At 41.1% G+C, this 11,970-nt stretch overlaps 3 protein-coding genes across 3 annotated transcripts; all 3 read left to right on the top strand.

The window, feature by feature from the left end:
- Positions 1-3,898: 3,898 nt before the first annotated feature.
- Positions 3,899-5,101, top strand: BDB00DRAFT_773772 (uncharacterized protein; the record flags this gene model as incomplete). The annotated part of the gene is made up of 2 exons (XM_053120118.1): positions 3,899-4,610; positions 4,710-5,101. 2 exons carry the CDS (start codon positions 3,899-3,901, stop codon positions 5,099-5,101), a joined length of 1,104 nt encoding a protein of 367 aa, XP_052974038.1.
- A 1,064-nt stretch (positions 5,102-6,165) lies between these two features.
- BDB00DRAFT_890672 (uncharacterized protein) lies at positions 6,166-9,354 on the top strand (the record flags this gene model as incomplete). Its single annotated transcript, XM_053128470.1, has 9 exons — positions 6,166-6,418; positions 6,507-6,561; positions 6,672-6,806; positions 6,887-6,924; positions 7,005-7,055; positions 7,137-8,467; positions 8,540-8,729; positions 8,811-8,882; positions 8,977-9,354. The coding sequence occupies exons 1-9, from the start codon at positions 6,218-6,220 to the stop codon at positions 9,352-9,354; spliced, it is 2,451 nt and encodes an 816-aa protein (XP_052974037.1). The 5' UTR covers positions 6,166-6,217.
- A 623-nt stretch (positions 9,355-9,977) lies between these two features.
- Positions 9,978-11,696, top strand: BDB00DRAFT_94007 (C2H2 type zinc-finger-domain-containing protein). The gene is made up of 6 exons (XM_053129339.1): positions 9,978-10,197; positions 10,282-10,361; positions 10,436-10,502; positions 10,585-10,975; positions 11,063-11,302; positions 11,388-11,696. Exons 1-6 carry the CDS (start codon positions 10,079-10,081, stop codon positions 11,595-11,597), a joined length of 1,107 nt encoding a protein of 368 aa, XP_052974036.1. The 5' UTR covers positions 9,978-10,078; the 3' UTR covers positions 11,598-11,696.
- Positions 11,697-11,970: the final 274 nt, after the last annotated feature.

Here is an 11,970-nt window from a genome sequence, read left to right as displayed (position 1 = left end):
TATCTAGTCCCTACTTCTTTATGGAAGACTTGGTGACCTTGCGTAATTGGTCGCTTCCAAGCGGTACGAGGGCTGGGGGAATATCTACAAAGGAGGGATACCACAACTGAAAGAACCCCGTATAATGAAGAAAAAGTTAGGTTTGAGAAGAAGCTGTTATTCACATCTACCTTTTACATGATGCGATAGAGATCTAAAAATGGAATTTGTATATATATTATTACTATATAGATATCATACAAGTGCATGTTACAGCGATTTGCAAGAAGCTACTAAAACTTCGAGATTGACGAGAGGTTGCTCTGGTGACTTTAAAGTGAAAGATTAGGCAGACTAATTAGCTGTACCAGTCTTCTTCCTGAATTGATTACTTGTAGAAGGAAAAACTAGTACCTCTCATGCTAAAATCTTAAATTCGGCGCAAAGTACCTGCTGTTGATGAGATTGAACGTGAGAAGATTGGTAGAAGGCTTGATACAATTGAACTGGCAGGGATATTGAACTGGGTGGATTAGAGGCAGGTCCTACGAAAGATAAAATACAAAAGTATTCGAAGATTCTATGTTGAAACTCCCATTCGTTTTTAAGGATATGTTGAGCGAAATTGTGTCCCGTCGTCCTTCACTCTTACATAAGGCTTATTTCCTAGTTACAACATAAATGGAATGTAAATGCAGAATAATAATGGCAATAATAGTACTAATAGTACAAGACTGATGAGAATATGTGCGCTAAAACAAATCAAATACAATAGGTGATGCTGTTGTTCGTTCAATAGATACAGATTTTCCTGGTGGTCATACTGTATTGTGAGTATTCCAAGAACAGATGAACTCGAGTACTCATCAGAGAATGGTGACTATGTTTTGAAGATGGTCTCATATTGATAGAACTAGTTTTGTACGGAAAAGCCATTATCGATGACACTTAGTCTTTGTGTTGTCGAATTGGAGTCCCGCCATCGGCAACTGGCAATCCAAGCCTACTTCCTTCATCATTTGCTCTCAATAATGATAACAAAGCTCAATCTTCGAATGCCTCTGATTCTGCTAAAAAAAAATAAAAATACAAATCAAACCCTTTCAGCATCCATTCCCTCCACCGCTGGTCTGCTTTAATTTCACACATCCTATACACCCCACTATTACTTAAAGTTCTGTGCATCATTTGCCACTATCATTCATTTTTTTCACCATTATTATATATGTTCTGTCATTTTTATTATTACTACCATTTCCTCATCGTCGCCATTTTATTACAGTATCATTTTTCATTCTCATCATTTGGCTCATTACATTCTCTAATTATTTCGCACATGAGTACATAAAGATATTAGCAAGAGCGATTGTTTGATATTATCACAAAGCACTGACACCTAATACACAAGATTATAAATTGCGTATCTCAATAAAAGGGGATGTCCTCCATTTTTTTTTGTTTAATTATCACTATTTTACTATATGTTGGTAGTCCATAATGGATGTGTGTAAGATTCATTGTAGCGTTTTTGTTATGGCTACGTTTAATTTTGCATGGCATGGCTTATTAACAGGCTTTAACTCTTTTTCTTCGTAACTTTACAATCAAAACTATACATGATTGTACATTTTTTTGAAGATGGACAGGGAATGCTGTTGTGAGAGCGGCAGGCCTGAGCCAATGGATTACCTTGTCGATCAAACCTTTATGCATAAAAATTGCTTACATCACACACCGAGTATTTGCAGATAGCAGATTCTATGTGTGTTGTACAAGTCACTGTAGAGCCTTTAAATTATTAAAGAGAGGAAAGAGATGGAGACTCGCATATGATAGAAATAGCTGAAAAACGTGCATATACTCGATACACCGATCAAGAAAAACCCTAATTTTTAAACTAAAGGTTGGTAATTCTTTGAGTGCTTTATCGACTCTGAAACATGTAGGTATACATGTTCGTGCTGCACAGAGATGGGTAAAGCAGTACCAAGAGGATCCGGATCCGTTTTTTGATAGTAAGAAACAAGGTCGTAAACGTATCCTTAATGAGGAGCACAAAATGATAGTCAACAAGTATGTTGATTCCACTCCCTTTACTGCAATTGTGGATATAACTGAATGGGCTTAGGCTTAGTGATTTAAAAGAGTCCATAGCACAGTGCATAAGCTTATGAGGACGGAATGCCCCTTATCTTGGAAAAAAAGAAAAGTTTCACTCTGCTGAAAGAAATAATCTAGATAAGATTAATGAACGTCATGATCGTGTTCGAGAATGGCATCTGTGTATTTCTTGATGAATTACCATTCTATATATATATATATGAAACATGCAAGAGCTTGGACAACAGTGGGTACCCTGCTGTTATAACTGTGCCGACTACAAGAGCAAAAGCTACCCGGGTTTGGGAGCTATCTCTGGCTCAGGACTAATCAAAGTTAGTGTGAGATTACTTAGTACTATATAGTAAGAAGAGAAAAACTGGTCAACATTTTGAAATTCTGAGAAGTGGAACTGTTACAGGTCACTTCATCAGCTTTTTAAAGGAAACAATAAGATATTGCAAGATATGTTGAGTATCGTGTATATCGATGTGCATATTTTCCTTCATATTCTCCACAGCTCAATCCAATAGAACAACTTTAATCTGTCGCAAAGAGAGCAAGATATAACACTTACAATTCTCACAGCAAGAGACCTTATCAACAAGGATCCGTGAAGCATGTAATGATGTAAAACCAACGGATTTTATGGGGTTCGTTTCTCATTCGCATATATGTTTGGATAAGTGTCGTAGAAAAGAGAGCGTATAAGCTCATAACCGCAACAGATCTCAATAATTACAGCAGGTAAGAAAATAACGTTAGTATAAAAGGTACGTATTTTTTTTTCTTTTCTTTATCTATTGGTAACTCATCAAAACTCCATAAAGATGTTCATAATCGTCTTCATTTGACGGCTTAATCAACATCCGCAAAGTTGCTTCTAAAAGCAGGCGACATCAATATCAGAAAATGCGACTTTAATTTTGAAACATGTGACATTGATTTTTATTGGCTTGCGACATTACTTTTTGGAAACCCTGTACAGCAAGCATTGGTTAAGTATGCGCAGCTGATGACGAGGGTGATCTACCCGCGATAACATGTGATTTGCCTTGCCTAAGTGCCGCAAGTTGCTGAAGTATCAAGCTTTTATCTTTGAAAGTAGAAAAGCTGCAAAACTCGAGGGTGCACAAATCGAAGGGCTTACTAATGATAAAGTTACAGCCCAGTAATCAAGAAGTTCTGTATGTAGCACACGAAAGATTTCCCCATGTGCCACCATGACTCTATATATGTGATTGAAACAAATCGTGTTCGGCTATTGATGTCGTCATTCAAGTGTCTAGTGATGTTTAGCATTACGAGTGTTCTCCATTCATGTAAGCGCTTGATTAATAATTACACGAGAATTGATGGTCCTGAGCTTTGATTAATAATTACACGAGGATTGATGGTCCTGAGCTTTACCAGTGCTGTCTCTTCACTTTATAATATAGCACAGAGCACCCTATATCATTGCCATTTACATAGAACAAAGTTCGAGTGCCAAGGATCTCTAGACAGATTGAGTAATACCAGGAAACGTTAGCTGACTGAAAAGACGCAAAGCAAACAAGCTTTTTTTTAAAAGTAACGATGGAATGTTCACGATAACTCGAGGAATCCTATATTAATCAGCAAAAGGAGGCCTGTCAAAACGAGGGGTTTGAGCAAAACTCCGTTTGAAAGGGACGAACTAAAATACAAGATTTTCCCTCCATGATCCGCAACACCGCCGGCCGATATACCGATTCAAAAGGCGACCTAGCAATGATGAAAATATATAAAAGCAGGATCGTCTCGTTTGTTGCACGTTTTACATATATTATCCATAAAAATGGCTTCCAACTCTGCTCTTTTCCAGCCCATGAAGGTTGGCAACGCCCAACTGGAACACCGTGTTGTCCTTGCTCCATTGACTCGTTTCCGAAGCGATGCCAACCACGTCCCTACTGCCCTGCAAGAAGAATACTACGCCCAGCGTGCAACCAAGGGGGGTCTCTTGATTTCCGAAGCAACCTTCATTTCGCCCACTGCTGGTGCTTATCCTGGTGCTCCCGGCATCTACACTGAGGAACAGATCGTCGCATGGAAGCGTGTCACCGATGCCGTCCACGCCAAGGGTGGTATCATTTACGTGCAATTGTGGCACGTCGGCCGCGCAACCAGCTCTGTCTTGTTGCCCAACAACGCGCAACCCGTGTCTGCATCCGAAGTCGCAATCCAAGGCCCTTGCTTGTTTACGCCTGGTAAAGATTTCGAGGTCCCTCACGCGCTTACTGTTGAAGAGATTGCCGGTATTACTCAAGACTATGCTCAAGCTGCGAAGAATGCTGTTGCTGCTGGTTTTGATGGTGTCGAGATTCACGGTGCCAACGGTTACTTGCTCGATCAGTTCACTAACACTTCCAGCAACAAGCGAACTGATCAATATGGTGGCTCTATCGAGAACCGCACACGTTTCACCCTCGAGGTTGTCAAGACCATCTCGGATGCCATTGGTGCTGAGCGCGTTGGCATTCGTTTGTCGCCATGGAGCGAATTCCAAGGTAAGTAAGAGAAACATCTAAGCGAAGGAAAAGAGGCAAATGAGAAGCTCTTGTTGTATTTAAAGGAACGTTGACATGGCCAATCTTTCTTCTTTGCAGATATGGCCGATGAAACCCCATATGACACTTGGTCCCACATTGTCCGCGAGCTCAAGGCCCATCATGCCAACATGGCTTACTTGCACATGATTGAGCCACGCGATGACTTTTCTCGCAAAACCGAAAACGATACTGTCAACACTTTGGATCCTTTCCGCGAGTTGTGGAAGGATGGCGTTTTCATGTCCGCTGGCGGTTACACAACGAAGCCTGAGCTTGCCACTGAGGTTGCCGATAAGACTGGCAACTTGATTGCCATTGGCAGAGCCTTCATTGCCAACCCTGATATCGTCTACCGTCTCAAGAATGGTGTGCCTTTGACTAGATACAACCGCGACACTTTCTACACCCAAGGTGCTGTTGGTTACACCGACTATCCCTTTGCTGAGTAAAGGCTTAAATGAAAAAGGAACAAGCTCTTTAATTTTTATATACCAAAAAAAGTTACTTTATTTATCATGATATGTTCTTTCATTTCATTTTGTTTCAATTATAATAAATAATTACCTTATTTTACACAATTATATAATGCGCGAATTTTTGTTGCTTTAGGTTTAAATATTGGTGTTGACTTTTAACAAAAGCAGTATCAACTTTGGCAGCAGCATCCTCGTTTTCACAGGCGTCATTGGTCTTAAACAGCACCTTTTGATTAGAGAATTCGGATGTTTTGCACTGCTCGTAATTATAGGGAGTAAATGCTGATCCACTACGCATCATGATATAACGGCTGTTGTATGCTGTTTCCTAAATACATATCATAACGCAATACCGACGTGCACATAATCGAAGCTTAATTATAGGGGTCGCAGGGTCCTCAATTTGAATTTTATCACCAGGCAAAGTTAGCAATGTTTGCACGTAGAGCGAAGGGCTACTTTTGACTTTTCCTTTCTCTTTCACCTGCCATCATATGGCTCATCCTTAACAAATGTAAGATTAATGCTGATGACAGCTTGGAGCTTTACTTTTGGAATTTTTAAAATCAAAGTAATTGTTCATTAATCAAGTATATAATAATGCTTAGTATCCCTTATATCGTTATTGTTTTGCATACAAGCAGTAGTTGTTACGGGTGCTGACCGCATGTACCTAGTAACACCTGTGGGTAGACATCAAGTTTTGATAAAATAGCATCTTCAGGTCTTATGCGCACCGTGGACTAATCTTCTCGTCTTCCTGTTGCATAACTAAGTGATTACTTTGACCGCTCCATTTGACTTGCTCTCACAATATGGATAAGTTAATATCCTTAGCCTAGTGGTATCCAAACCATGTACGTTGTTTTAGCGCGACCTATTACTGACGCAGACCGCCGGTTTTCCCGAGCACGGGATTAAACGGAGAATTGGTTTTGCCATCAATCATGTACATCATCAACGCTATTTTAGTTTTAACGAGCGCAGGCTAAATGGGATCAGGAAAAGGTATTATTCTCTCCTTTTGTATATAGTTTCTTTTTTACGTCTCTTCTATTCAATTCACTTCCATTAAAAGAGTAAACTTTCATGAAACATTTCTCCAAATCGCTTCGGCCACCTCCATTTGAAAAATGGCGGAAACCTATCAAAGCGTCCATAGCGCTTCTCGTAGCTCTAGTTATGACATTTAGCAATCAGACCCGAGAGGTGATAGGTCAAGCTTCGCTCTTAGTGAGCATTTCCGTGGTCCTGTACTTCCCATCAAGAACGGTTGGCGTCGTACTTGAGGTACATACAGCTTAAAGTCATGTCTTAAGAGGTTTACGCATGTAGTATTATTTTGCTCAACAAGCCAACGATTAAAAATGATTTTTAGGATGTCGTTTTGGGTACGTTGGGTGCTTTAATTGGTGTTGGCTACAGTTGCTTAGGTACGAATGTAAAATGCTGGAAAGCTGCATGTGCTCTCTCGTTTTATTTGTTTCTCTGCATTTATCTTCCCGCGAGCAAAATACTGATAGATTCTCTCACGATGGTGCAGGAATGTTTCTTGCGAACCTGGCGCGAAGTTCGACAAACCCATCGCCTGTTCAACCAGGATCTAGCGGCGTACTTGCAGCTTTTCTGATTATAGCGACGTTTATTTCAAATTATGTGCGCCTAAAGGTTCCAAGAGGTATTTTATTCGTTCATATGTCATTCCATACCGTTTTTTGTTCTGCATGCGGAGTATCGGATGCTAATAATGCACAATAGCGAACTTTGCCTGCATCACCGCAACCATTTTGATATCTGTAAGGAGAAACACATTTATTGAAGGCCCGATATTTTTGCAGCAGCTAACAGTGTGTTATGTTCTCTATCCGTAATATAGTTTAGTCTGACACAAGCCTCAGTGGTGCCAATATTTTACCCACAGTTACTGGTGAGAAGATGAGAAGCTGATATACTGGGTAGATATCGATGTATGTTTCTAATTATCATATGAATTTCGATCTTAAAATAGTGGATTTTCATGAAACCGCTAGCCCTTGGTGGTGCCATTGTTCTTGCCGTGTCAGCATTAATTTGGCCGGATGATAGTATGAGCAACTACCTCTCTGTGTTACTCAGATGCTTGGAGGGCCACAGCACGTTTTTCAAGGAGCATTCCGACTCGTTTTTGTCATTGTCAACTAGCTCGCTCAATACCACACTTCCGTCACTCCATGACCGTCTCCAAGGCAGCACATTACTTCTGATCGATTGTAAACGAGCCGTACACCGTGATATTCTATTTAGTCGATTATCTGGCAAAGATGTCAGCAAGCTGACGCAAATGGTTAAAGACATGCGCAACCCCTTGCACGGTATCGGACTCAGCCAAATTTTAAAAGGAGATTTCAAGAATAAGTTACAAAAAGATGAATCTGAACAGGAAATCCAGACCGAAAAGGAGGCACTTTTCGAAGCTATTCGCGAACTACATTCGATCCTCGAGCAATTATCCGACGCATGCCACGATACATTGAACGACTGCGTCTCCCGTATTAAAGCGTTTGACAGTGCTACCGGGCGAACGACATTGAATAGCTTACTTTGGCCGTTCCCCCGACTATTCTCCAGCATTGATTTCAGAAACAAGCGAAAGCCTGATAAAGAATATAAGGATATCCCGCACGCCGATTCTCAGCAACTAAACTCGCTTATCCAGGCGGTCAACGAACAAGCCAGCCAAAATGTTCGCAAGCTTTGGGCTTTACATCCGGATAAGCCTCTCAAGCGACATATTGGGGCGCTCAATTTGTTTTCCACGTATCGTTACCATCTTACGGGCTACGCCAAAACAGTTGCAGCGTTTACTGAATACATTGAGGAGCTCGAACGTACACGGACCCGTAGACGATTTTGGATGCCTGCTGTCAAGTCCATCAAAAAGTATTTCAGGGCAAGTGGAATCGATCCGCACATGGCTAGTGGTGAAGTCATTGATGGCGAGCGAGATAACGCTATGGACCTTGTACGCACGCAAACACGGCAAAACAGCCTCATCGAAGCAGACGATATCTCGGCATTTGTCCTTAGAAGGGAATCAGGAAAACTCTATTACCGTGACCCCGATGTCGATCCGCCAGCTACTGGCTTTCAGCGCTTTTTCCATAGATTACATCAAATCCGCAATTGGTTCTTAGAGCCAGATACGTTTCTTTCATTCAAAACGGTGGTTGGTACTACCTTGTTGGCTTTACCTGTCTTCCTTCCGCAAAGTGCCAGCTGGTACATGGATCAGCATGGTCAGTGGGCGATGATTATTATGATGATGTGGATGTTTCCGATGTCTGGAATGTTTCTCTACACGTAAGTAATAATGGTAAAACGTTGAACGTAAACTGTGTTGCGATTGACTATTTGTCTCATGCGTTTCCGTAGTGTGATAATGCGAGTACTTGGAACTGCTTGCGGAGGCGTATTAGCAATTGTCGTCTGGGAGATAGCCCAAGGAAACCCATATGGTTTAGCTGTCGTAACATTTGTCGTTGCTATTCTTTTCTATTACTGTCTTCTGTATGTGGCTCCTTTACGTATGCTGGCAATCATGTCGCTGATCACAATGGTTATGGTATGTGTAGTTTTATATGTATGTTACATAAGAACTATCGTCTAATTTGCATGATGTTGATCCGCTGCACCTACTATAAAGATCATTTGTTACGAGTACCAGTTTGTTCATGACGGAACTGGTAGTGATCCTGTATGGACTTTGGCAGGAAAGGTACAAATCAACTCTCCTCTCTCTCTTTCCTTCCATATATACATATACTCTTTGCATATTATATTTTCACTTGCTAAACCTTCTAAATTATCAGCGTATCCTTCTCGTTGTCATCGGTGTTACGGCTGCAGCAATCTTGTCAATGATACCAGTACCTGTGAATGGCCGTGTGGAACTGCGTAAACGATTGGCACAAACGCTCCGTGATATTGGTAGAATGTATAGCCTTTTAACTTCACAATTTCTCGTTCCAAGAATGCCAAACGATAAACCCTCGGATTCTCAAGTCAAAGCTGTTCGGCATCTCGCTCTTGATCTTCAGCGTCAAATTGCAGACGAACGTACATTTCTAAAGTTGGCTGTTTTTGAGCCTCCACTGCGAGGCACCTTTCCCTCAAAGACTTATGGTAAAATCGTCGACCATGTCAATAATATGGTTGACTTGGTATATGATATGGTAAGAAAGGACTAATTGAGAGTAGACAATCGCTGTTGATATATTAATTTGCTAACGTTTTTTTCCTTCGCAAATATATCACCAGTCATACGCCGTAAGGGATTTGGACCCTGCCTTAAAACAGCAAGTTGCTTTATCAGGAGCCAAGGAAAGAAAGGATTATGTAAGTTTCTCATCTAGTATAGAAGTGGCCGGTGCTGGATGATTAGTGTTGACTGTAGTTTTTTTTCTGTTCTTCTTAGTACGCTTCAATTATGACAACCATGAAACTACTCTCGTCCACATTGGCGGCCAAGATGGCGCTTCCACCCTACATGCTATCTCCAGAGGAAGCACTCGAACGCTATACACAAAAACTATACGAAAATTTTCACATAACAGACGCCCATGTCGGTAATCCAGCATATCTTAGCTATAGCGCCTATCTAGTTTCTAGCGTTGCATTTGTTGATGAGCTACAAGAAGTGCTCAGAGCAGTCGAAGATCTTGTCGGCATTGAAGATCCTGTTGAATGGCTTAAAATTCATATGTAGCCACACAGTACTTCAATTGACCATGTATTTGTATATCCCCATATTACATAATAAGTTGTTTATTAACTAATTCGGTTTGAAAGATAATGATTAGACCCAAAAACACTTGCTTAGTAATAATTTCGTCACACATGGAAATGCATACATAACCCGACAAAAAAACCTTTTGTTCTTTATCCCGTTAACACACAAACTTCTTCTATACAATGTCGTTAACAGAATCACCACAATCTACTTCTGACCGGTCAAAGACGCTTTTTACCTGCCTTGCCTGTCATGTCGCTTTTCCAACTTCGGAGGGTCAACGAAACCATTACCGTACAGAGTAAGATCAGAAACGTTTATGCAGGATCTGCCCCGAAATCTCTCATTGTCTTCGCTGACATGAATCGCCTAAATTATCGTGTAGCTGGCACAAGTATAACTTGAAACGCAAAATTGCAGAGCTTGCACCCATCAGTGCTGAGCAATTTGCAGAAAAGATCAATGGTAAGTTTGCCGATATATCTTCAGAGCGCGCCCAACCGCACGGTGACCTGACAGTCTACTTATCCGAAACCTAGCAACACAAGCGAAAGGCCGAGAAGAACAAGAACGTATGGGATTAATATATGAGTGCTCTGTGTGCAGGTATGAGAACTTTCTCTCGGAGCTGCATATTCCATAAAGTCAGCGAAAAAGTACTCATATCGATTGACATTATGATATGTAGGAAATCGTACTTTTCAGAGAATGCCTTCAACAACCATATTCAATCCAAGAAACATCGAGAACTGGAAGAGCAGGCAGAGCTGATTGATGAGGATAACGAGGAGGAAGAGGAACATGGTCACAGCGACGAGAAAAGGGAAACCCATAACAAAACAGCAATTGAAAATTCAGAGCATGAGTGTCTGTTTTGCCCAAACATCAGCAACGATTTTGACGGCAATATGGATCACATGAAAAAAGCACACGGGTTCTTTTTACCTGATGCAGAATACCTCCAAAATACCAAGGGATTGATCGGCTATCTCGCCAACAAAGTCAATGGTGCTATTTGCTTATATTGCAATGGACGTGGGAAAGAATGGAAGAGTCTGGATGCCGTGCGTGCACATATGGTATGTTGTCTTTATTCGTCTGCTGGTAATACTTGTATCTTTGAAAATCATGCACAATGCTGATTTGCTGCTATGTATGTTGCCCAGGTTGATGTTGGTCACTGTAAAATGGCCTATGATGAGTCAGAAGCTCCTGAAGAGCTACTAAAATATTATGATTTTGGTGATCTGGACCAGGATGGCACCTCACCATCTTCTGCTACTGTCGCTGATAAATCCAGCGAGCTTGTCCTGAACAATGGATTACGAGTGACCCATCGGCGCTTTTTGAAGCCCCACAAGAACCATCGTAAAGAGGTTGAAGATGTAGCAGCAGCAGCAGCAGCAGTAAGCCATTGTTTTTCTCCAATTATCAACTGCTTTTTTGATTGAATCGAAGAAATTGCTAACAAGCGTCATATTTGAGGAAAAGAATGATGATGATGATGTTTCGGTAGCATCACTGCCACGAAGAGAACGGCGGCATCGACTCGCCATAACGGACGGGAAAGCAGCACAGCAGCAGCAGAGCACAGCTCAAGGCATTCGTGCAGTTTCAGCAAAGCAGCATTTCGAGCAACAAGTGTCTGTAAAGCATAACTTGAATGTAACACGTCGAGCTCGTGATCAAGTCCCCAAATAAAATATTTTTATTTGTCTATATGCGTCTTTTGAGCTTTGTTTATTATGTATGCCGCATATCAGTAAGGAGTTGTGGCAATTTTTTATTGCTACATGTCAAGTAAGTGACTCACCGAATATTTATGCAAGATACAATACACATATTTCAACGTAAGTTGAGAATGAGACGATAAAATATAACAGTGAAGCATCGGAGGATGGGGTGATTAAGCGATTGGCAAGGATTGAAGCACGGTGGCAATGGTAAGTTGTCGTTTTATGCAAACATTTTTCTGTACATGACTTTGGAGGACTGGTTGTAATCATTTTGTGTGCGCTTGATGGTGTTGAGCATACTTTTCAGGTTGGCATCGTCGGGTGAGCCCTAAGTATGC

Source organism: Zychaea mexicana (assembly GCF_025766255.1).
Source record: "Zychaea mexicana strain RSA 1403 chromosome Unknown BDB00scaffold_126, whole genome shotgun sequence".
Classification (NCBI taxonomy): domain Eukaryota; kingdom Fungi; phylum Mucoromycota; class Mucoromycetes; order Mucorales; family Lichtheimiaceae; genus Zychaea; species Zychaea mexicana.
This window is presented reverse-complemented; position numbering and strand designations above follow the sequence as displayed.

What these genes read in the sequence shown, in the direction of transcription:
- BDB00DRAFT_94007 (XM_053129339.1), top strand. Translation starts at nt 10,079, where the DNA reads ATGTCGTTAACAGAATCACCACAATCTACTTCTGACCGGTCAAAGACG. An exon ending in ATTTGCAGAAAAGATCAATG is followed by an intron (nt 10,362 to 10,435) that starts GTAAGTTTGCCG and finishes TCCGAAACCTAG; the next exon opens with CAACACAAGCGAAAGGCCGA. An exon ending in ATGCCGTGCGTGCACATATG is followed by an intron (nt 10,976 to 11,062) that starts GTATGTTGTCTT and finishes TATGTTGCCCAG; the next exon opens with GTTGATGTTGGTCACTGTAA.